The following is a 22,640-nucleotide window of genomic DNA, read 5'->3' on the forward strand; positions in this document are numbered from 1 at the left end:
AATCTTCAGACTATTTTCTTTTTTTTAAAGATTTATTCATTTTTATTACAAAGTCAGATATACAGAGAGGAGGAGAGACAGAGAAAAATCTTCCATCCGATGATTCATTCCCCAAGTGAGCACAACAGCCGGTGCTACGCCGATCCGAAGCCGGGAACCAAGAACCTCTTCCAGGTCTCCCACACGGGTGCAGGGTTCCAAGGCTTTGGGCCACACTTGACTGCTTTCCCAGGCCACAAGCAGGGAGCTGGATGGGAAGTGGAGCTGCCAGGATTAGAACCAGCGCCCATATGGGATCCCGGGGCGTTCCAGGCGAGGACTTTAGCCACTAGGCCACGCCGCTGGGCCCCAGACTATTTTCTAATATCACACAGTGCCATGAACACCTTGGTCTTTGCTCCTTGGGCCCTCTCTGGACATTTCCATGCCCCAAGTTCTGGGAACTGCTGAATTATCTCACAAACAGCTTATTTTCCCCAGGTTTCTCTCTCTCCTCTATTTCTGGAACTTGGAAAGTTGGCGGTTAGGTCTCCAGGACCAGCCTTTCATTCTGCTATCCTTGCTCTCGATTTTCTTCTTTATCTCTGTGGGCTACTCTGTGAGGAGGTTGAAAAAAGCAGCATTTGATCACTGGAGTCCTGGCTGCTGCAGGGCCACCCTCCCATCTTCAGTGCCCAGGGGCTGTCTTGTGCTGCTCTGTCATGGACCCCTTTCTGGCATCAGCCTCCCACCCCTCACATTTTGTGGGTGGCCAGCCGTGCTGTCTCCCTTCTGTTTCCTTCAGCCCCTATTGTGGCAAAGGTTATCTTTAGTGCACCTTGAACTTAGGTGGTTTAAAACCCTAACGGCAGCTGTGCACAGGGAGTCTGCCTTACCCACCCAAGGGTTTCCACAGGGTCAGAACTTCAGGGTGCCCCCATCCCCATCTCCTGTAGCTCAGGGGACCATGTGGGGTGAAGGCAGGTTACTCAGCCTCCCTGCTGGATTTGGGGAGTGAGCCTCCAGGTGTCTCAGGGAGGGGAGCTAACAAGTGTGCCACTGCTGCCTGATCACAAAGGATGAAGATGATGGGGCACTTAAGGCCTGTACCAGGAGTGGAGGCACCTGTGTCCCTGTGAGCCCGGGGGGTGGCCCACTCCTGGCACACAGCCCCGGTTGTTAACCCTAACTCTAACCCATGGTTCCATGGAGGTTCTGTGGTACAGACTTGACTTGATGGTGTCTTCTTTCTCCCCACTCTCCTCTCTGAGCTGAGTGGGTTTCAGATCTAAAAGCCCTAGTTCTCCAAACCCAGGGTTGATCTCTCTGGTATTGGTCCCCATTTTGAAGGTGTGTGAGTCCTCAGGCAGCCAGTCACGTCACCATTGGACATTCTGCACCCCAGAGGTTCTGGGAGCCTTAGGGGCAAAGGTTGCATTTTTTTTTTTTCTTGTTAATGTTACAGTTCTCAAATCCCAGAGAGCAACATAGATAAGACTGTCCCAGCTGGGCACTCCCTCTGTCCTCCCCATAGAGGCCCTCCACTCCTTTGCCTCAGAATCATGCCACCTGAGCAGAAGAGCAGGAGGAGAACAATGTGGGCCCCATTCCCATTTCCTGGCTGTTCAAATCCCCAGGCAAGGATACAGCCTTCCAGAATCCTAGGCTTCCTGTCGGAAGATGGCAATGACAACACATCCCCAAAGGATCACTGAACAGGTGGCAGGACACGAGCCAAATGAAATGACTGGCATGGTGCCTGGCCCCAGGGAGGCATAGGGAGTGGTGGCGAGGCTTAGGGCCAGAGCCAGAAAGTCAAGGACCCTCAGGCTTGGCACCTGTTTGAATTAGATGGGAACGCAGGGAACATGGAGTTTTCCCCATTTTGAGGATGATGCAAAGTGAGGCCAGGGAGGATACTTGCCCAAGCTCACATAAGTACACAACCTTGTCTATACCTGCTCACCTGTGTGGATGAGACAAAGACATTTTCTGCTTCACAGTGATTTCCTGGCCTGTTGGCCACAACGTTCAAAAAGCCTTGTGAATCCAAAGGTTTGCCTGGAAACAAGTGACGAGGGCCCTGGGCAGCCAATGGGATCAGGCTGGCCTTTTCTACCTGCTTGCGGGGGACTCCCCCTCCTTACTCTGAACCATGAAAGGCAGCTATGCCTAAGTGGGGTATTTCCAACTTGGTGGCTTTCACTTCCACATCTGCTAGGGGGCGTGGTGACCTGCTATAGACGAATCAGATTCTTTGTCAGCATGAACTTCAAGAGGTGACGAGGGGTTCAGGGTTCCAGACACACCAGCAGCAGCAGCAGGTGCCACAGGGGGAGAAGATCAGCGAGGCCAGAAGCATGGACGACCAGCGCGATCTCATCTCCAACCATGAACAGATGCCCATGCTGGGCCAGCGCCCTGGGGCCCAGGAGAGGTATGTGTGAGCCCCAGGAGAGCGCAGATCCTGGGCTGCCCAGAGTCACAGGAGACTGAACTCGACTCTGCATACCAGGGCTCTCATTGATTCTGATCACTGTCTGTGGCCTGCTCTGAGTTCAGTTCCTTAGAGCAGGGGGTCCTGCCCTTTTTAACAAGGTGCACCCCCTCACTATGAAAGCCAGAAGAGAGTTCCAGATTCTCTCTAGATTTTCACACAGTGTTAGGGACTTTGAACACCCCCTGAAGCTGGGGTTAGAAACTGTGGGCCAGACTTGAAAATATTCTCGATCCAGGTGGGGAAATGGCCTCCTGCCAGTGACTGTGTGTGGGGGCAGGTGTTGGCATCATAGAAGTGCATGTTTTTTCCCTCATGGAGGATCCAGCATTGTCAGGAAGGGGATTAAGGGGCTCAGGGTGGGTGTGGCTATGCCCCCTCCCATGCAGGTATCCAAAAGACTTCTGGGGTCTGTCTCCCTGTCTGCAAACAGCCTCACCCGTGTGGTGTAACTCTCAAAAACAGCTAGAATGTAGTTCCCTCATTGGCAGTGTCACCCTCATCCCCTTACCTTATCTCCAAAAGGTAATTTCTGGGAACTTGCAGTGAGCTGTAATGTCACCTGTTGCCAGGCAGAGGAAGGTTTGGGAGAGATGCTCTGAGGTGTCCTAGGGGACAAGGCACCTTGCCTCAAGAGATCATGAGGACGGCGTCCTCAAAGTCTAGGGACTCCAAGGATGGGGCGGACTCCCTGGGAAGCACTGTGGTCTGGCCCAGGTTCAGCTAGGGCCAGAATCTAGGAAAACTTGCTGCTTCTCTCTGTTGCCAACTGCATGTGGACTGTCAGCAGCCCCCAGGCACCATTCGTGTTTTTGTGACCCTATCAGGCAATATCACCCCAGGTTTACAGAGGGGGAGGCTAAGGCTCAGTGTGGAGATTGGCCTAGGTCGTCACTGGCAGCCATCAAGTGTGGGAGGCAGAGCATGAACCCTGACTCCCCTGACTGCTAAGGGGGGTTCACTCTTCTGTTCTGTCACCACACAGGTACAGTTTGCAGATAAGGGAGGTGGGATTGGGTACCCGATGAGCTGCAGACCCAGGTGGGCTAAGGGTGCAGAGAAGGTATTCACCCCTTTCCCCGTTCCCTCTTCAGGTCTCTGATTTTTTAATTGCCATCAGTTACTGCTTCTAAAACTGGACTGGCCTTATGTGCTTAGGCCCTTGCCCCCTGGAGCCTGTCTGAGAGCACCCTTCATGACCACTTCTGCCCGGCAACGTTTGCGTCATGAGTCATGCCGGTTCTGGTTGGCTCCTGACTTGGCCAGTTGTTATTTCTTTCAGAAGCAGGTGATAGGAGTTGGAACTCTGCCAGAATCAGGGGACAACTGCTTGAGATGCACAAAGAGGAAGGAAGTCTGATGCTGAAGTTAACTATTAACTCTCTGAGAATAGTTCTGTGGGTTGTTTTATAGAGCACTAACTGTTCTTGTTCAAGGGGTAAACCCTCCTTTCAGCAGATATCTTAAAGATTTTTTTTAAGATTTATTTATTTTTATTACAAAGTCAGATATACAGAGAGGAGAGACAGAGAGGAAGATCTTCCGTCTGATGATTCACTCCCCAAGCGACCACAATTGGCTGCGCCAATCCGAAGCCAGGAACCAGGAACCTCTTCCATGTGTCCCACGCGGGTGCAGGAACCCAAAGCTTTGGGCCATACTCGACTGCTTTTCCAGGCCACAAGCAGGGAGCTGGATGGGAAGTGGAGCCATTGGGACCAGAACCGGCGCCCATATGGGATCTCGGCATGTTCAAGGCGAGGACTTTAGCTGCTAGGCCACGCCGCCGGGCCCAGTTACAAAGAGAGTTACAAAGAGATACTGTTGCTGGTCTTCCATCAGCTGGCTCACTCTCCAGAGGTCACAGATGATTGGGCCTTTGCCATGAGTTTCTCACGTGGATGGCAAAGGTGTAAGTACCTTGGCCATCTTCTGATTTTTCCAGAAGTGCTGGGCAGAGGCTGAGTTGGCAGTGGAGCAGCACATGGGATGCTGGTGTCGTGGGTTGCGGCTTACCCACAGTGCCATAAGCTGGCCCCTCAGACTTTCTTCCCTAATCCCACCCACAATTCCAGAGCAACACCCATGGCTGAGCCACACTCCAACCCAAGATTTGAGATCTGGTGTTCAATAGGAATGTCTAGAGCCTTAGGCCTCCTGAGAGACTGAGCATCAGGGAAAGGAAGGAATTCCCAAGAGGCCAGAATCAGCTGGGGGTCAGGGTGGGGTGATGCACAGCCAGGCTGGGAGCTGGGACCCAGGCAAGAATCGAAAGATTTCCTCTCAGCCTTAGGGGCCAGGGAACAAGTCCCTGTGTTCCTCAGGGAGACAAAGGACAGAGTATTTTTGCCTCCCTTTTCCCCAGGGTTTTTGCTTTTTTTTTCCTTCTAGAAGCTCTCACTTGGCCTGGAAAGTACAGAGGGCTGGCAAAGACAGCCAGTGTAAATGAGCTTTGTCTGTGACGTCATGAGTTGCTAGGGAGAAGGGTCTTCTGGAGTTCCCTAAACCATCTTGCAGGAAGCCGGGGAGTCCCATCCTAATGGTTTCCAGAGGGCTGTGTCTTAATTCATTTGGACAGAATACCACAGATGGTGATTTACAACGAGCAAAAATTTTTGCCTTCTGGAGACTGGGATTTCCAAGGTCAAGATGCAGGCCTCTGGTGACAATGGACTCCCTGTGCCAAGCCCTTAAACAAGAGCACCTCAGCACACTCCTAGGGGAGCCATCCTGGTGACGCAGTCACCTCCCAACACCTTGCCCCTGGGTACACCTGATGTGTGTGGTGGAGACCCCACCCGTAGGGCAGGTGGATGGAGAACATGCAACAAGAGCTTCACATCCTCACACTGCCAGCTGTGCCAGTGCCCCCTAGGCTATACCCAAGGTCCATGGCCATGAGGCATTCCTGAGCTCTTGAGGGGCTGGTCACTGGCCACCCCAAGTGTGATAAATCTACCCAGGTCACCCAGGCTGAGATGCTTCTTGGTCACAGACCTGGCTCCTACCATACCCTAGTCACAGAGGTGGGGGACAGGAGTATGACAGGAGGGTGGGAGCTCTGCTCCAGCTGGTGGGAACTTGCTTCAGGACACGGGGACCATGTGGGAAGTGCTGCAGCCCAAGTCTCCCACCCCACTCCTGACATGCCAGTCCCTGCTTCTGCTTTCTGTGTTTGCCCTATCCTCTGCATCCCAGTCCCATTTCCTTCCCTTTTCTCCTTAAATGACTTTATTGTGGGGGTGGGGCCTTCCCCTTACAAGGTAAATGCACACATCCTTTTTTGACAATTGGAAAAAAAGGGGGGGGCAGAGCCATGGTGTAGTGGCTAAAGTTAACAGCATATAGCATCCTATATGTGTGCTGCTTTGTGTCCCAACTTCTCCACTTCTAATTTAGCTCCCCACTAATGTGCCTGAAATAAACAGCACGAGATGGTCCCAGTGCTTGGAAACTGCCACCCATGTGGGAGATTCCAATGAAATTTCTAGGCTTGCCCTGGCCTTTGTGGTTCATCTAGGGAGTGAACCAGTGGATAAAGCAGCTCGCTCTTCTCTCTCTGGAGCTCTGACTTTCAAATAGATCAATCTTTAAATAACAAAACAAAATGCCCAAACCTTTTCCTTCGCTTATAGGCAGCCTTGACTCTTCATCCCTACTTGCCGTGGCACCAAGGCCCAGACAGGACAGGGACCTTGGCTCATCCCCTCTGAACCTCGCCCCAGGAGAAGCTGCAAGATTTCTTCTTGGGAAGACTTTAGGGGCATGGATAGATGGAAAATGCCAGCAAGCTGCACCCCAGTAACCAGCCAGTTCCTTGTGTCTAAAGGACAGGTTTAGCAGAGGTGCTCATGGGTTGATAGAGACAGGGGCGCATATCCCCCACCCAGCCCACCACTGGGACAGTCACCCCTCCCCTATAGATTCCCTGACCCAGCCCCCTTCTCTTCCCACAGGAAGTGCAGCCGTGGAGCCCTGTACACAGGCTTTTCTGTTCTGGTGGCTCTGCTCCTGGCAGGTCAGGCCACCACTGCTTACTTCCTGTACCAGCAGCAGGACCGGCTGGACAAGTTGACAGTCACCTCACAGAAGTTGCAGCTGGAGAGCCTGCGTATGAAACTTCCAAAGTGTGCGTGCCCTGCCTTCCTCCTGCGGCTCACCCCCTGCTGTCCCACCATCCTCTCCCTGCACTGCTCTGAAACCCCCTCCTGGTGCTGGGACCACACTCATGCCATATTCCCTGTTCCACAGCGGCCAAGCCTTTGAGCCAGATGCGGATGGCCACTCCCATGCTGATGCAGGCGCTGCCCATGGACAGCCCGTCCCAGGGGGTAAGGGTAGCTTTTGGGTTGGGGGGGAGGGAAAGTAGCTAGTTTGGATGGGGCACAGGAAGACTGCTGACCCAGGAAAAGCCAAGGGTGTCTGAGTGCTGGGGAGGGATGGGATGAAGAAGAGGGCTTGGCAAGTGTATTATGGAGGAGCCTCTGGGAGCAGTCCATGGAAGGAGTGCCTGATTCCAACCCCCCAGTTTCTGAAGTACTCCTCATGCCCACAGCATCCACAGGCCCCTTTGTCTCAGACCCTGAGTAGCCTGTATGGATATTTCTACACACAACCATAAGCTACTGACAAAGCCCTGGGCACAAAACTTATGCCTATTCAACCCATGAAGAAATGGAGGCAGCAAGCGATTAGCACCAGCTCTTGTTTAGTGGTGGCTGAGATGCCTGGGTGCTGGCCCCCGTGCAGGGCCCATCACCAACTCTGTTCCTTACTCCCATAGCCCAAGCAGAATGCCACCAAGTATGGCAACACCACACAGGATTACGTGATGCACCTGCTTCTGGTGAGTGCAGGGCAGCTGCTGGGGGGCCTGTCCACCCCACAAACTGCCCCATGCCTGCATCACTGTGAACCTCAACAGTGCATGCTTGCTAGATTCCTGAAGGAACCTAAGGGGTGGCCATTCCATGTCCTGTGCTGTCCAGCCTCTATTTCTAAGCTGGAGGGAATGAGGCCAAAAGCTTATGGAGGTGTTAAGAACACCTTAAAACACCACCATCCTACTCTCCTCAATTTCCACTCTTGTCTACTCTGTGCTGGACACTGTGCAAGGTTCTGGCTCACAATGGGGAGTCTGGACCCACGTGCTGAGGCCACAGAGACCTCAGGTAAGGTAGGGGACAAGTGACCAGGGAGGAGGAGGATTTGTGAGGCACAGGAGCCAGCTTAGCTGGGGGCAGTCATGGAGTCTTCCTGGAGGAGATGAGTGTCTGCTGCAAGAGGACAGGGGCTTATGGATAGAGCTAGCCCTGAAACCTGTGCATCCGGACTACCCTTATCCTCTCCTCTCCCACCTCGGCTGAGGCCAGGCTCAGGCCCACTCCTCGGGATGGGAGGCAAAGGAACGCAACTTGCATGCTTCACTCCACTTGCCAGGGAACTCTCTTTAACCCTCCCTCCTACCCTGCCACTTTGCAGAGGTCTGATCCCCTGAAGGTGTACCCACAGCTGCAGGGGACCTTCCAGGAGAACCTGAAGCAGCTTAAGAGCAACATGGATGGCTTGAACTGGAAGGTGGGCATGTCTCCCTATGCCCTGACCCTGTGTCTTGGGTAGGGTTGGGCAGAGGGGCATTCTCAGGATGCTAGGTGGGGTGGGAGCAGAGGGGGCCTCAGCACATACCAAACCTGCAAGGTTGATGGGGGTTGGGTTGAGGAACCATCTGGCTAAGCCATGTGGGTTTTGACAGGGAACCAAGCCACAGCTGGATTCCTGGTGCTGGGGCCCCATCTGGCCCACCATGTTTCTATCCCCAGGGGCAGAGTAAGGCAGGTCGGGGTTTGGAGATGGCTGCTGACCCCATTTCCCTGCCTCTTCCCTGACTAGATCTTTGAGAGCTGGCTGCACCAGTGGCTCCTGTTTGAGCTGAGCAAGAACTCACTGAATGAGAATCCCACCCCAGCTCCAACCAAAGGTTCAGGGTGGGGGAGTTTTGGGGGACAGGGGAGGGCCTTGTGGAGCCACCAGGTGAAATGCCCCAGAAGCCGCCTCCCCACCTCTGTCTCCTGCCTGTTTCTCCGGGCTCAGGCAGCCTGTGTGCACTGCTGCTCTTCCACATGGTGATGGCCCATGGGGAACTGGCCTGCCTTCCTGCGGGGACCTCCCTTGTAGAGGACAGCACTGGGCAGAGGGCCTGGAGCAAAGCCTAGCCATGACACACCAGGCCAGAGTCCTCATGCCAACTGCCTGAGCGGTGCTGCCCGCAATTCTGGGGAAGAAGCCCAGGTCACCCGGCCAATGAGGGCCAGCCAGGGCCCTGGATGACAGCTGGAGACCCTTCAAGGTGCTTGCTATTTGTTGTGCTGCTTCAGGCGGGTCTCTTCCCTCTGAGCTTTCAGGGTCCTGAGGTGAAAGGTCAAGAGCACCCCCACCAGGTTCACAGGAAGGGCCTTATAAGCTACTGTGCCCAACAGCCAGTTATCTCCAGATGCCTTCTGCCATGTCGCCGGCATAGGGTTCCCCTTTTTTGTAGCTGGGCAGCCCTAGAAACAGGCAGCTTAGCCCTACCAAGGCGGCCCATAGCTGTTCTCTGCAAGTCACAATAACACTTGGGATTCCAAACATTTAAGGGCTTGAAGAAGGAATCATCAAGTTCTGGAGTCAATTAGCCACACAGCCCTTCACTTCCCCTTCTGATCTTGCTAGGCCTTAGGCCTCAGTTTGCTCATCTGTATGATGGGTGGTGGGAGTAGCACTGCTTGGGCAGAAGGCATGAGACCCGCAGCCATGGAGTGTGGGTCTCACCAAGTGTTCAACCATGCCTGTCGCTTCAGCACTAGGCAAGTGCCGGGAAGAGGTCAGCCGCATCCCCGATGTCCACCCGGGCAAGTTCAAACCCCAGTGCGACGAGGACGGCAATTACATGCCGCTCCAGTGCTTTGGCAGCATCGGCTACTGCTGGTGCGTTTTCCCCAACGGCACCGAGGTCCCCCACACCAGGAGCCGCGGGCGCCATAACTGCAGTGGTAAGCAGTGGCCAGGAAGGCTGAGGCCCGAGCTCCCTCCCGGGGCCAGGACACCGGGGATGGCAGCTGCAGGCAGTTCCATGCCCAGCCTTCTCTGCATCCCACTGTCCTTGTCACTTTGTTCCTCTTACATGCATGCTCAGCACCCACAGCCATCCATGCACTGGTCTCCAGCACCCAGGTGTCCCACAGACACATCATGTTGACCTTGCCCTTTGATCTTCAAGCTCTTCCCACACTTCTTCCTAGGCACCTGCTCTGCCACACACTAGGGCTGCGGTCCCTTTAAGTACTCCAGGGCACTGTGCTAGTGGCAGGGATGGGAGGGAGTGAAAGTAACCAGCATGTCTGCTGCTGCTTTGCAGAGCCGATGGAAGGCGAATACTCCTCTTCAGGGCTGGGCATGATGGGCAAGCCAGATCTGGGTGCAGGTAAGGGCCCTGTGCAGGGGAGTCTCATCGCCAGCAGCCTCCCAGGGGCGAGTGCTTCACAATGGGGATGCAGGCCGGTGGCTGGCACAGCCTGAATCCAGCCTGGGCAGGGGGCATTGGGGGGTGCAAAGTCCTTGACTGTTTGGTGGTCCTGGGATAGGGAAGGGGGACAGACAACCAACAAGTGACCTTGACCAACACCAACCTGCTGCTTCTCTCTCCTAGATATTATCTGAGAACCGCAGTGGCCACCTCCAGCAGCCAGCCAGCTCTGCATGCCATTGCTTCCTGCTCCCCTCCACCCACAGCCCCTTCCGTCTCCCACCCTGAACCTTATCCTGTGAAGACTCTGGTGCCTGGCTCTCTGTCACAACAGCATGGACAGCAGTGCTCAAAGGCCACTGCCATGCCTCTACTTGAGCAAATGCTAGGCAGATCCCCATCACTGCCTCTAGGATCCAGGTCATGGATGAGGTAGAAGGCACAGGAAGAGGGACACCCTGTTCCTAAATCCAGGATGGACACATCGGTGGTCCTGCCCTCCCGGCTTTGGCTTCAGCTTCTTGGCCCGTTCACCTGGGGAATAACCACCCACTCTTTCCCTTCTCCAGTCTCACTCCCTGCCCACCCCATTCCACCCGTTAACAGCCCCCAGGGCATGGCTTACAGAATAAACAGTAGGAGGTAGGACACTTGGGCTCTGGTTCTTCCGTTGGGGTCCAGCCCTTTACCGCAAAGTCTCTGAAGACCCTAAGCCCAATCATCCTGGTGGGGGGGGGGGCTGTAGTCCAGAGGCCTGGGGTCCAGGGCACCTGTGTTCTACGGACACACACATGTGGCTGCCAACACACATGAAGATTTCTTTTCTTTCAAAGAGAAACAGGCTCTTGCCCCATGTTCTAAGTGCAAGTTCTAAGTCCCACTTTCACTTCCTCATAACCCCACCTAATGTCTGCTTAGACCATCATGTGTATGAAGACAGAAGCACCTGGGGCTGGGGGGTGGTGGGCCTGACAGAAGGGGCTGAGATTGGCTCTAGTCAGTTGTTGCCCAGAGGGGTATAGTCCTGCTGCCAGACTCGCAGCTTTTTTTTTTTTTTAAAGATTTATTTTTATTACAAAGTCAGATATACAGAGAGAGGAGGAGAGACAGAGAGGAAGATCCTCCGTCCGATGTTTCACTCCCTAAGTGAGCCGCAACGGGCAGATACGCGCCGATCCGATGCCAGGAACTAGGAACCCCTTCCAGGTCTCCCATGCGGGTGCAGTGTCCCAAAGCATTGGGCCGTCCTCAACTGCCTTCCCAGGCCACAATCAGGGAGCTGGATGGGAAGTGGAGCTGCCGGGATTAGAACCGGCGCCCATATGGGATCCCGGGGCTTTCAAGGCGAGGACTTTAGCCACTAGGCCACGCCGCCGGGCCCCAGATTCGCAGCTATTTAAGAGCTACCAATCCAGAGCTTCAGTGAAACCATCGCATTCTAGAAGGCAGCCTGGCTGCAGGTCGGCAAAACCTGCAGAAGCTTGCTGTGGTCTCTGCCCCGGGCTCACACACAACCAGCCGGGCTGGGGGCACAGCCCTTGGCCCTCTAGGCTGTCAGCCCTTTCTTGCACTGTCCCCAGCTGCCTGACGGGAGGCGGAAGCCATGGAGAACACTCCAGCATCACTACGGCCCCACAGTGCTCTGGAATGTTGGTGGTGGGGGGAAAGGCCTCTGTGTTTCTGGGCTGGAGCTATAGGAGGTATCCTCTCCACTGTCATACCTAGGTCTAGAGCTCGGCCCCTTACCTTCACCACCATGAAACCGCCATTTCCTGGACATGTAATTTTTCTGTCCCTGTCCAGCTGTCCTCTGCCTTGAAGCACTGGGGTGGGATGTCCCTTCCATTCCTCACCACTGGACATGCATATGACCTCTGGCACCCAGACACCTGCTGCAGCCACCTGAAGCCTTCCCTACCGCTTCAGCTTCCCTGAGACCCCACTGCTGGTCCCTGTCCCTCCCCCTCCCTCTTGGCCCGGGGGCAAAGTGCCCCAGAGGCACTGGGAACACACAGTTTCCTGTAGGTCTTTTATTTTTATGAGTTTTTAAAAAACCAAATCAAACCACAACTGGAAAAACTGGCAAAAGAAGGACAAGACCTCAGGACAAGCTGGGGCTCTTGGGGCTGGAGCGGGCTGGCTGGTAGGAGTCCTCTGAGGCCTTTGAGTAGGTTGGCTTCAAACAGCAAGAAACAGGTCCCTTAAAAATATATATATTCTGTACACATCTAGTCAAGGCATCTCAGGCCGTGAAAGATGGGCCCACTTCCTTCTTGGGCCAGCCTTCCTGTGGGCTCACTGGCTTGGCCAGGGTGGAACCCCAGGGTTGGACAGCTTCTGCTACGGGGGAGGAGAGCTAAAATTCAGTTTCAGCCCATGGCGGGCAGAGGTCAGAGGCATGGGGGTCGTCACCACTCAGCAAAGAAGAGATCCCTAGGAAGGAAATACCCAGATTTAAGATTTCCTGACCCTTCTCTACCTGGCATCTCCAACACACAGGTGAGGATGGCTGCCACCCCAGCTCCAACCGCCCCCACCATCAGAAGCAGGCCCTGTCCTCCCACCTGGCTGGTCAGGAAGTGTACCTGCACTTCCGCTGGCCCCTCACACCGCCTGCACCTGCTCAGCCGCCTTCTTCTGTGAAGAGGGAAGTGCGAGGGTTGTTGTACCCAGTCTCTCCCACCTTCCACTGCCCACCTCCTCCCTCACGGGGGCTGCAGGGATACCTGGGGCCAGGGACTCTGTGTCCTACAGGGCAGGCCAAGGCTCTATGCCAATAGCAGCTCAGCTTTCTGAGCCGTGATGCTGGCCACAGTGAGAATTCAGGTCATCCCATGTAGCATCGGTTTTGGTACCCAGAAGGCAGAGGGCCCAAGAGGGCTGCCATGCGGGTCAGGCCTCCTGCCTCACAGGACAGGCTCCTGGGGCACGCCTCCCCCAGCGGGAAGGGATGGGGACAGATTGGGTGTGGGATGGAGCCAGGGCTGTGCCCTCTCTCCTGCCTGAGGCTCCTCAGAACTGTACCTTTTTCTTTTTTTTCTTCTGAAATGGTGACTCAGGGTCTTTGGCTGAGGCCTTTTTTGCTTTCTTCTTCTTTTCCTTTTTTTCTTTGTCTTTTTTTCCTGAGGGAACAAGGTAAGTTTCCTGAACACCACCAGTGAATCCTGAGTGCTGGGGTCAGTGTTGAGGGGCAGGGCCGGGCCCCTAGCTCTCCTTACAGCACAGGGAGCCAGTGGCCGAGTCAGCCTCAAGTTCTGTGGACCACCTGGCCTTGGCTACTTTGTGTGATATATCACAGCACTTTATTAGGGGCAGTTACTGTGGCACAAGGGTTAAGCTGCTGCCTGCAGTGCCCACATCACATATTGGAATGCTGGTTTGGGTCTCAGCTGCTACTGTTTCCCCTCTAGCCTTCTCCTAACGTGCCTGGGAGGCAGAAGATGATGGCTCAACTACTTGGGTTCCGGCCACCCACATGGTGGAGTTCCTGGCCCAGTCCCAGCATTGCAGGCACCCGAGAAGTGGACCAGAGGGCAGAAGGTCTGTTTTGGTCTTGCTGCCTTTCAAAAAGTAATCCTTAAAATTCTTTATTTTATTCATTTGAAAGGCAGAGAGTTGGAGATCCAGAAACAGATCTTCATCTGCTGGTTCTTCCCAATCCTCCCTTGGCTGGGACTGAGCCAGACCAAAAGCCAGAAGCTTCAATCTGACTTTCCCTGAGTGCGTACCAGGAACCCATGTACTTGAGCCACCACCTGCTACCTCCCAGGGTGCACAATTAGCAGTAAGCTGGAATCAGAAGTGGAGGTGGGACTTGAAGGCAGGTACTCAGATAGGGTTTATGGAATCCTGAGTGGTACCTGAACTACTATACCAAATGTACACCCCTACATGACCTCACTGCAATTGAACTCCTACGTACTTTTTAAAAAGGACATGCTCTAAAACACTGCATGTGGGAACCTAGGACAGTTCTGAGCACTTTTCTGAGTGCTGTGGGGCAGTTTCCTTTGGGGGTTGCCCATGTACCCTCACTCTTTCCCATCACTCAGGAGGAATGGGTCCTCCTGGTGATTCTGGGACCCTTAGCCACTTTCCTGCTTCTCCAAGCCAAGACAGTCCACACAGAAACCAGCAATGAGGTGTCTCTACTGTTTGGGGCTGTTCTTAGGGCAAGGGGAAGCCCCCCTGAGCTTGGAGCCAAGCACAAAGCTCAGACGTGTTGAGGGTGGAGCTAGTGCTGGTTCTGGGTCCACCTGGCACCAGAGGAGCTGGTTGGAGAAGTACGTGCCTCTCAGATCTGTTGCCTTGAGATGGCAGGAAGAAACATCACGGCCTGCCCTGGTGGGGTTGGAGCAGGAGCGGGAAGCAGGTGCCTGTGACTGCTGGAGGCAGCTGGATGCACTTTGCGATATGGAAGCAAGCTGCCCCCAGGGCTCTCCTGCTTTGGAATCTCCTTCTGCCTTGGCTACTAGCTTCCCACACAAACCCGGATAAACCACTTCCCAGCGTGCCACAATGCCCTCCATGGGAGAGAGACCAGAGCTGACCCTCCCGCACTGCGGCTCCCTGGCAGCCCCTGGCACGGCCACAGGAGAAGCGAAATCACTTACTCTTGTCTGACTTTTTCTTCTCCTTCTTGCTCTTGGAGTTGCTTTGGTCTTCTTCCTCGGCCTTCACAGTCCCCAATTCCTCCTCTGGCTTGCCCTTGGCCCCTTGGGAGCCAGAAGACCCCTTCCCCTTCTTCTTGCTGTCACTGCTTGCTTTATCTTTCTTGGTCTTCCCCTTGGAAGTCCTAGAGGCCTTTTCAGGGGAACCGGCATTCTCCCCATTCGCCCCAGCCTCCAGCAGCTTCTTCTTCTTGCCCTTGGGGGCTGGCTGGTCCCCCGAAAGCTTGCGCTTGTGGCCCTTTTTGCTGGTTTCCTTGGTGGCGTCCATGGCCTTCTTCTTTTCCTGCTCCAACAGCTCGGTTAGCACCTTCACCACCGAAGCCTGCACCTGGGCCTCGCTCAGGGGCCAGTGCTCATTCAGGAGGCGCTGGGTGATGCTGCTCTGCAGGACCGAGGCCTGGGCACCCAGGGTCCCCTTCTTGGGCTTCCGAGGCTTCTGGGGTGTGGTGCCGGAGGCGGGTTCTTTTCTACCTGCAGAGACAAGAATGTGAGGTCACAGACCTGTGAGAGCTGGTGTGTGGAGGGTACAGGGGAATAGGGGGAGAGCCTGCTTCCTCTGCCAAAGGTGCAGAAGAGGAAAGCGCGGCCCTATCCCAGCTCCTGAGCCCACACCTCTCTCCCAGCCTCACGTCCTGATCTCATTTCTGACTTAGATCGTCTCACACTCCAGCCTCCGCTTGGACAAGTTCAGCCTGTGGTTAGTTAGAAAATGACTGGGATGGGAACAGTGGGCCCAAGAGAGGGTGCTATGTCGTGAGTCCAGAGCTAGGGGTGCGAGACCCAGGTTCTGGACCACCCGCTGCCACCCACTTGTTCTGCTCCTCCTGGGGTCTTGGTTTCTGTTTGCAAACTGAGGAGCTGGACTAACAGCAAGGTTCCCTTCATGCCTGGTGGACCCCCGATGGCAGTGAATGCCATGTAGGTGCTCAGCTCTGTCCACTTCACATAGTGGGGCAATCGCCTCCCGGTCAGAGGTCCTGTGTACACACACGTGGGGGCTGACTAAGCAGGTTTACCGCCTGCCAGAGCAACTTCTGGTGCAGCCTTTGTTTAGAATTTTCCACGCCTCTGCTTGCCTTTGATAATTGTGTGCTGACTACACGTGTTAAAAAAACCTTCAACAGCCCCCTCTAAAATGTCTCCTTGTCGCACCCGCCTCCTACAAAGAGAACGCTGGGGAAAAAAAGTGAGCAACAGCTCTGCTTCTGACCCAGAATAGGGCGAGCTGCACAGAGGCTTGAGGTCCGGGCCCTGTGGTCGCCATGACCCTCCAGGGCTGTGTGGCACAAAGCTCTGTCCTATCAGCACCTGAGGGGGCTCACTGCAAGGAGAGGCAGGGGTCTGACCCAGGCTTTTAGGGACTCATGGCAAGGACCACCTGGAAAAGGATGCAGAGTATACAGCCTGCCCAGGCAGCCTCTCCCCCAGAACCCACCTCTCTGCTCACCCATAGACGGCCTGAACATGCAGGGACTCCTTGAGCTGTCCTTGCTATGTCCATCTGAGTCACCTGTCTTTCCGCAATGTCCGAGGTGACAAAACACCCCAGATCAGGTGACCGGAGTACTCTGTCCATTCAAATACCATGCAGCTATGTTCCATGGGGGGGGCCATGCTTCACTGCCCCCTGTCTCATGTGGCCAGGGCCCTGTGTGAGGACATTTCTTACCGGTCTCCTCCGTGTCTCTTCCAAACATGGCCCCAGCCTTTGACCAGAGCCGTACTTAGGCTCTCTGTAACCCAGGCCACAAGCCCATTTGCTGGGAAGACAAGTCTGCCGGAAGGTTACAGAGAAACAAGGCCCACTTCACAGGTCCAGACCACAGACACTCCTGCACCCGGAGGTCTACAACATGACCATGAGGCCGCACTTGGACGGGTCCTCATGGCCACCATAACTGTTCTGCTGGGACTGTTGCTAGGGCAAGACGAGAAAGGGCCCACAGCCCCAGCTCTCCACACCCAGTTGTGGCTGTACACTCACCTTTTTTAGGGGACGTGGTGTCCACTCCTCGTGGGGGTTCTGCCTCCTGCTTGCCATTTGGGTTGTCTTTGGTAGTTGGAGTTGAGAACACTAACGGTTTGGGGTCCGGCCTGGGAATCGCCTTTGAAACCTGGGAATTGGCTGGCGTCAGCCCAGGGGTCACATAACCTGAGAGGAGAGACTGTGGAAGGCCAGCGTGAGAGAGGCTGCCAACCCAGCCCAGCCCAGTCTGCCCTCCCACAGGAAGCCTGAAGAAGCCAGACCCCAGCACCCCCAAGACTCCCCAGGACCAGGCCAGCCCTGTAAGTGCAGTGGGTGGGCACTGTAGCCCAGAGCAGGACTTGAGTGTGCACCTCCTCAATTATTTTAATTAATGCACTCTCTAGACAGACATTGAAAAAGGAAATTTCCTATTATAAATACAAATGGCGGTTTGGCATTTGGTATGTGGTTAAGTGGCTGTGTGAGCCGCCCACAGCCCATATGGGAGTGCCCAGGGTTCAAGTTTCAGTTGTATTCTCCATTGTAGCTTCCGGCTCAGGTGCACCCTGGGAAGCAGCAGGTGATGGCTCAAGTCCATGATTCCCTCCTCCCACAGGAGAGCCAGATGGAGCTCTTGGTATTGGCCTGGCCCAGCTCTGGCTGCTGAGCTAGCTCACTTGGGGAGTGAATCAGGGGATGAGACTTCTGTCTCAGTCTTACTGCTTTTCAAATAAAACAACAAGAACAACAACAACAAAAAAGCCAAAAGCAACACCAACACCGAAGCCATCAGTCAGCAGCACGTGCCAGGAACAGAGGACAGCCTCCAAGCAGGAGTGTTGTTGCCTGGCACTACGCTGAATACGAGGGAATCCCTTCGATACTCCTAGAGGCAGTCAACCTGTGGCTCCAAGTTGAGTGGAACCTCAGGGCAGGGGATAGCTTGCTGTATCCTGTTGCCTTGGCCACACTGGATGGCCCATAGGCAGACAGGACTTGGCCTAGGACCTGCAGTAAGACCCATGAAGCCGCCATCCAGGACCCTTGCGGTTACCTGGGAAGGCGCCACCACCTCGTCGTCACTGGACTCGGAAGTCTCTTCCACCAAGATCTCCTTCCCAGCAGGGACTGCACCTGCTGGAGAAGCGTAAGAATCCTGTTGGGAAGGCCCTGCTAGCTGAGTAGGGCAGGGCCCTGCAGGAGGGCCTGAGGACACTCTGGTCTTGGACTGTGGTCCTTACCCACCTGCCCAGGGCTTCCCATGGCTCTCCACCCACAGCATTCCAGCTGAGACACCTGAACATCCAGGCCTTGCTTTCTAATTCCTGGGGTCCCTCTCATGATTCCCTATCTTCCCTGGTGGGGTAGCATGAACCTGGAATTTTAGGGACTGGGCCATTAAAGAAAGGAAGCCTAATTCCAAAAAGCCAGCTGTGACCAGGTTTTTGAAATCTTTTGCACTGGGTTCCTGTGGTTGGTGTAGCATGGTCTGGCTGAGGTCACAGAAGCAGCAGAGCCAGAGGCCAGAGCTTGCTGCTCCTGCCCTTGGCTTTTGTGTGCCCCCTTTCCCTCCTCTTCTTCCTGTACCTGGCTTGGGGGCTGACTTGGCCGGTGGGGGTCCCTCAGCACCCTCCTCGCTCCCTGAGGAGCTGCTGCTGCTGTCCTCGCTGTGTTCGGAGCTCCTGGGGACTTTGGCTTTGGGGTTTCCCGAGGGAAGGAGAGTGGCCTGCTGGCCTTTGGCTTTTCCAAGCTTGTTGGCCACTCTGGCCTGGAGAGAGTTGCTCTGTAGACCTGTCACAGGGACTGTTCCTGTAGCACCATCAACCTAATTAGGGAGGAAGAATCTGAGTTAAAACCTGGCTTTGCATGAAAACCTCAACAGGGCTAGGGTGCTGTGCTGGGCCTCATTAGATGCCTCCCAACACTGCTGATGGTGGGCACTGCAATCCCTTCTCACAGATCAGCCCGCTGAGGTCCAGGATTATAGACAAGCACTGGGGTACCCTCCCATCTGCACTCAGGGGCCTCACCTCTGAAGCAGAGCTGAAGGGTATGGCCCCTCTGGCCCTCAAAACTCACCCCACTTGAAGACTGGGTTCCAGCATGAGGAGACTGGGCCTGGCTGGCTTTTTGGGCCAGGACCTTCAGGGCAGCCTGGGTCAGTGGGAGGGAGGCCGGGTTCCTCTTTGTTATCTGTGAACAGCAAAGGGTAGCCCTGAGCCTCGCGATGTCATTGAGGCCATGCCCAGATCGGACTGGGGTTTGGCTAGGGTGGGAAGCAACCCAGCCTGGAGGATTCAGAAGGACTGAGGAACAGTCCAAGGGGTACTGTCATTCTCTAGGCAGAAGGAGTATTGGGCTTTAGGTTATGGAGCTGGGCTGGTCAGTTCTTAAAGAGTGCAGAGCTTACTTCCAGGCCAGGGTAGGGCAGCGGTTCAGGCACCATGGGAAGCCCCGCACTTGGTCTGGGCTCTCCTCAGAAACACACCTCACGCCTCCTGGTCTCTCTGGTGCCACCCCCACTTCCTGCAGCTAACAGCACTTTCCACGGCCCCCAAGCTCTCAGTCCCCTCGGCCCCAGTGACCTTCCTGCCTCTAGTGCAGCCTGTGGCTGGCTGCTTGCCCTGTATCTAGGCCACCTTCTGGGAAAGCCTTCTTTACCTAGCTTCCTAAAGCAGATCACCCCAGTGTGCTCTAGTCCATGTTTGGGTTTCTTCTTGCCAGCTCCGGGCCAGGGAGGACTTTATGCTTAATGACTGCTGTCTTGCTGGCTTGGAGGCCCCAAGGTCAGGAGCTCCTCCCTGTTCTGCTCCTGCCCCAGAGCTTGGCACAGTCAGATGCTTGCCACACCTGCTGGCTGCATGGCTGGAGGGATGCAAGGTCTTTGGGGGCAGCAACTCTCACCCAGCCACCCACCCAACACCTGTGCTCCAGAAGCCCCTTCCTGGGTTGTGGCTTGTGAAAGGCCAGTGAGCAGGGAGCACACCAGCTCTTCTGAGCTGGGCATGCCCAGGCTAGCTCAGCTTTCTTCCCCTCAGGAGACACAGGGCATGCGTGGGTCTCTCTCTACTCACTGGGAGCAAACCAGTAGAGCCAAAGAGCAATTAGGACATCGAGAGTCAGGAGACTCGGACCTGCTCAAGCTGGAGGTCCCTGGGCAAGCAGGAACCCTGCTTGGGACAATGTGTCACCAATCCCACCCTGTTCAGCCACTGAGAGCCAGGCAAGGACCACATAAAATGCCCCACAAAGGTGACAGTCAGGAAGGACAGTAAAGTCACTATTCCAGACATTTAAATGGAGCAACTTTCGTTCATGGTCATTTTAAAACCACAAAGAAAAAAGTTCAACCATTTGGAAATAGCTGGTCAGGTACCCTGGGAGCAGCGTCAGCCGTGCCCAGATGTCATATTCCCGACAGCTTGGAAACTTGGTGGGCTGTGGCTACAAGGCCAGAACAGTCGTGGCTACAAGCAGGGGTGCGTGTGCACACAGGTGTGGTAGCAACCACAGCCCCTCAGCTCACTGGCCGGCACAGGTACCTGTGTGGCTGGTGCCTCTTGTTTCTTGTCTTCTGATGCCCGGCTGCATTCCTCGCTGCCGCTGGCGCTGTGGCCTGTCCTTGGGTGGCCAGTGGCCAGCACGTTGGTTCTGATGGCTGAAACGGGGCAGGATGGGAGCAAGTAAGTAAAGAGGAGTTCCTTGGTTCCCTGTCAGCAGCAACACCCCAATTTGCCAGCCAGTCCTTGCTGGGGCCCTGGTGCTGCATACCCCTTCCTCAAGGCTGCTGTCACTGTGTCCCTCACAAGGTGCAGGGAGCCCAGAGAGCTGCAGTGACATTGACTCTAGGGTTCCTTCTCATCCTCTCCTCTCCCTGCAGAACGGCTATTGCTCCGGAGAGGTCAGGTGCTGGGCCATGGCCTGTCCTCGCAGTTCACACTCTTGTAGAACTGCCTTGGGCACTTGCAGGGGTGCGGCTGCCCACGGCCCATGGACTATGTTCCAGGAGCCCCAAACGAGGCCCTAGCTTGCTCTGCCGTGGCAATGGCTGGCTAACTGGCCCTGCTTGGCAGATGGGAGGAACCATGGCTGTGAGCATGTGATAGCAAAAACACCATGGCGTCATAAGATGGCCTCTCAGAACTGCTGAGCTGGCTTTCCTCAAACGATGAACAAACATGTGCGTCTTGGGCTTTTGGAAAGTCAGCAGCTGGGAACTATGAACAGTGGCTGGGCTGCAGGATTGCAGGGGTTATGCTCTTCTTCTGGGGCAATATGCATTTACTGATCTAACCAGTGACTAGATACCACTTCCTCACAAGAGTGTAACAATGGGGATGGTGCCTGTTTTCTTGCTATCACTGCAAGAATTACATACTCTCTAAAGTCAATCCCCAGAAGTGGCTCTGTCTTCCAATAACAGAACCCCTCCCCGCAATGTCTCTGTGCAGGGCTTATCTAAGAAACGGGAGGCTCACTACCATCCTGACAACCCACTCTAGTCAGCTGGCACACAGCCCTTCCTGACGCTTCACAGAAGAAAAGCACTGGTCCCCGCAGTCTCTGGCCACTGCTCTGAGTGCTACCCCTGGGACTGGCACAGGTAAGTCCTGACAACTATTCTTCCAGGGCTGCAGGTGGGACGCCTGGCAGAGCCTGGAGATACAGCCCCAAGCCCTGTGGAAAAACACTTGGCTGTGCATCTTGGCCACGGTACTGTCTCACTGTCTTTCAGTGCGGGGTGGTGCTGGTGAGAGCCAGCGCCCCATGGGGCTGTGCTCACCAGGAGCCAAGGACTGCGTTGCGGGGATCACGTCGTCATCCTCGCTCTCTGAGGAGCTCCTGGTTGTGCTTTCCGAGGCCCGGGTCTTCCTCTGGGCGCCTGCAGTCTGGGCCTGTGCCGGGGTAGCAGCCGGGCCAGCTGGACTGCGATTAGGGTCGACAAAAATCAGAGGGGGTTTAATCACCTTGAAAAACAAAAACAAAACACCCCCCAGTGATTAAAGGCTTGGTCAGGGGAAGGGAGGAGAGTGCAGGGGAGGGATTCACAGGGCAGAGTCCAAGGAGCTCGGGGGTGGCCAGCTGAGGCCACTGGAGGTGTACTTCCAGCTCAGCCCCTCCCGGCTCACACGGACCCCCAGGGCCAGGGTGGTACAGTAGGGAAGTCACAAGTCTAGAGGAGCAAGGCCAGCAGTCCAAGGCCACAGAACAAGGCAACTGCATAGAATGACCAATTCAGCCTTCTTGACTCTGGCTGTCTTTTCCAGAATTTTCCACAGCTGCTACGTTGTGATACACGATCCTTACCACCCCCGCCCCCGGCCCGGGGGAGGCCTTCACAGTCCAGCTGCCCCACCCTGGAAACACTACTGCAGCCCAGGATGTGGCTGCCCAGGGACGCCCACCTCATTTCTCAACAAATAAACCATTTGTGGAAATGGGCCGGTGAGTGGGGCAGAACCAACTGCAGATTGATGAAGGCATTAACAGTCCCCTACAACCAGTGGCTTCTATTCAGACCCAGTCAGGCAGATGGGGGTGCTGTCTGGGTAAATCCTTTGTAGGGCTGCCCATGTGCTGTGGCTGTGCTTAAATCCCAGTGGATGATATGCCACGTGTGAAACTGGCAGGGAAGTGAGTGGGGACATTGCACAAGCCGGGCCTGCCCAGGAGGCAGTAACTGCCAAGGCTGGGGAAGGCCTGTGGGGGTTCTTTATAGAATTTCTCATCTTTGGGTATGCTTCCAATTCCCCAATAAAAAACGCTAAAAGAAAGCACACTCAAGCAGGCAGCAGTGGCTGCCTGGGCTCTACAGGCGAGCAGGGCTGGGCACCATGGCTCTCCTGACATGCAGTGCTGCATACAACAGTACTCCGAGCCTGGGGCCTTCTGCTCCAGAACCCCAGCTAATGAGAGCATGGGAATAGAACGACCCCTCTCCACTCCACACATGGCAGGAAGAGGAGGGAGCTACCTGAGGTTGAGGGGTGTGCAGTCAGGCCTGGGACCTGGTCTCTGCTCCACCAT

At 55.2% G+C, this 22,640-nt stretch overlaps 2 protein-coding genes across 3 annotated transcripts in view; one reads left to right on the forward strand and one right to left on the reverse strand.

The window, feature by feature from the left end:
* The first annotated feature begins 2,199 nt into the window (after positions 1 to 2,199).
* On the forward strand, positions 2,200 to 10,625 carry CD74 (CD74 molecule). Of its 2 annotated transcripts, XM_012927641.2 has the most exons (9): positions 2,200 to 2,416; positions 6,433 to 6,605; positions 6,728 to 6,807; positions 7,260 to 7,322; positions 7,958 to 8,053; positions 8,366 to 8,453; positions 9,313 to 9,504; positions 9,870 to 9,935; positions 10,161 to 10,625. In XM_012927641.2, the coding sequence occupies exons 1-9, from the start codon at positions 2,340 to 2,342 to the stop codon at positions 10,169 to 10,171; spliced, it is 846 nt and encodes a 281-aa protein (XP_012783095.2). In that variant the 5' UTR covers positions 2,200 to 2,339; the 3' UTR covers positions 10,172 to 10,625. The 2 variants fall into 2 exon arrangements, with proteins under 2 accessions (XP_012783095.2, XP_012783096.1); XM_012927642.2 differs by lacking the exon at positions 9,313 to 9,504 and having other exon boundaries at positions 2,220 to 2,416.
* A 1,348-nt stretch (positions 10,626 to 11,973) lies between these two features.
* Positions 11,974 to 22,640, reverse strand: part of TCOF1 (treacle ribosome biogenesis factor 1) — a 31,211-nt gene continuing 20,544 nt past the window's right edge. Inside the window, exons 19-28 of the mRNA XM_058677882.1 lie at positions 21,397 to 21,580; positions 20,156 to 20,271; positions 18,693 to 18,806; positions 18,201 to 18,438; positions 17,668 to 17,747; positions 16,632 to 16,812; positions 14,591 to 15,118; positions 13,002 to 13,099; positions 12,542 to 12,614; positions 11,974 to 12,410 (exon numbers count right to left, since the gene is read on the reverse strand). Of these exons, the coding sequence (XP_058533865.1) occupies positions 12,582 to 12,614; positions 13,002 to 13,099; positions 14,591 to 15,118; positions 16,632 to 16,812; positions 17,668 to 17,747; positions 18,201 to 18,438; positions 18,693 to 18,806; positions 20,156 to 20,271; positions 21,397 to 21,580 (1,572 nt within the window). The 3' untranslated portion in view covers positions 11,974 to 12,410; positions 12,542 to 12,581. The remainder of the gene's footprint in view (positions 12,411 to 12,541; positions 12,615 to 13,001; positions 13,100 to 14,590; positions 15,119 to 16,631; positions 16,813 to 17,667; positions 17,748 to 18,200; positions 18,439 to 18,692; positions 18,807 to 20,155; positions 20,272 to 21,396; positions 21,581 to 22,640) is intronic.

Source organism: Ochotona princeps, chromosome 19 (assembly GCF_030435755.1).
Source record: "Ochotona princeps isolate mOchPri1 chromosome 19, mOchPri1.hap1, whole genome shotgun sequence".
Classification (NCBI taxonomy): Eukaryota; Metazoa; Chordata; class Mammalia; order Lagomorpha; family Ochotonidae; genus Ochotona; species Ochotona princeps.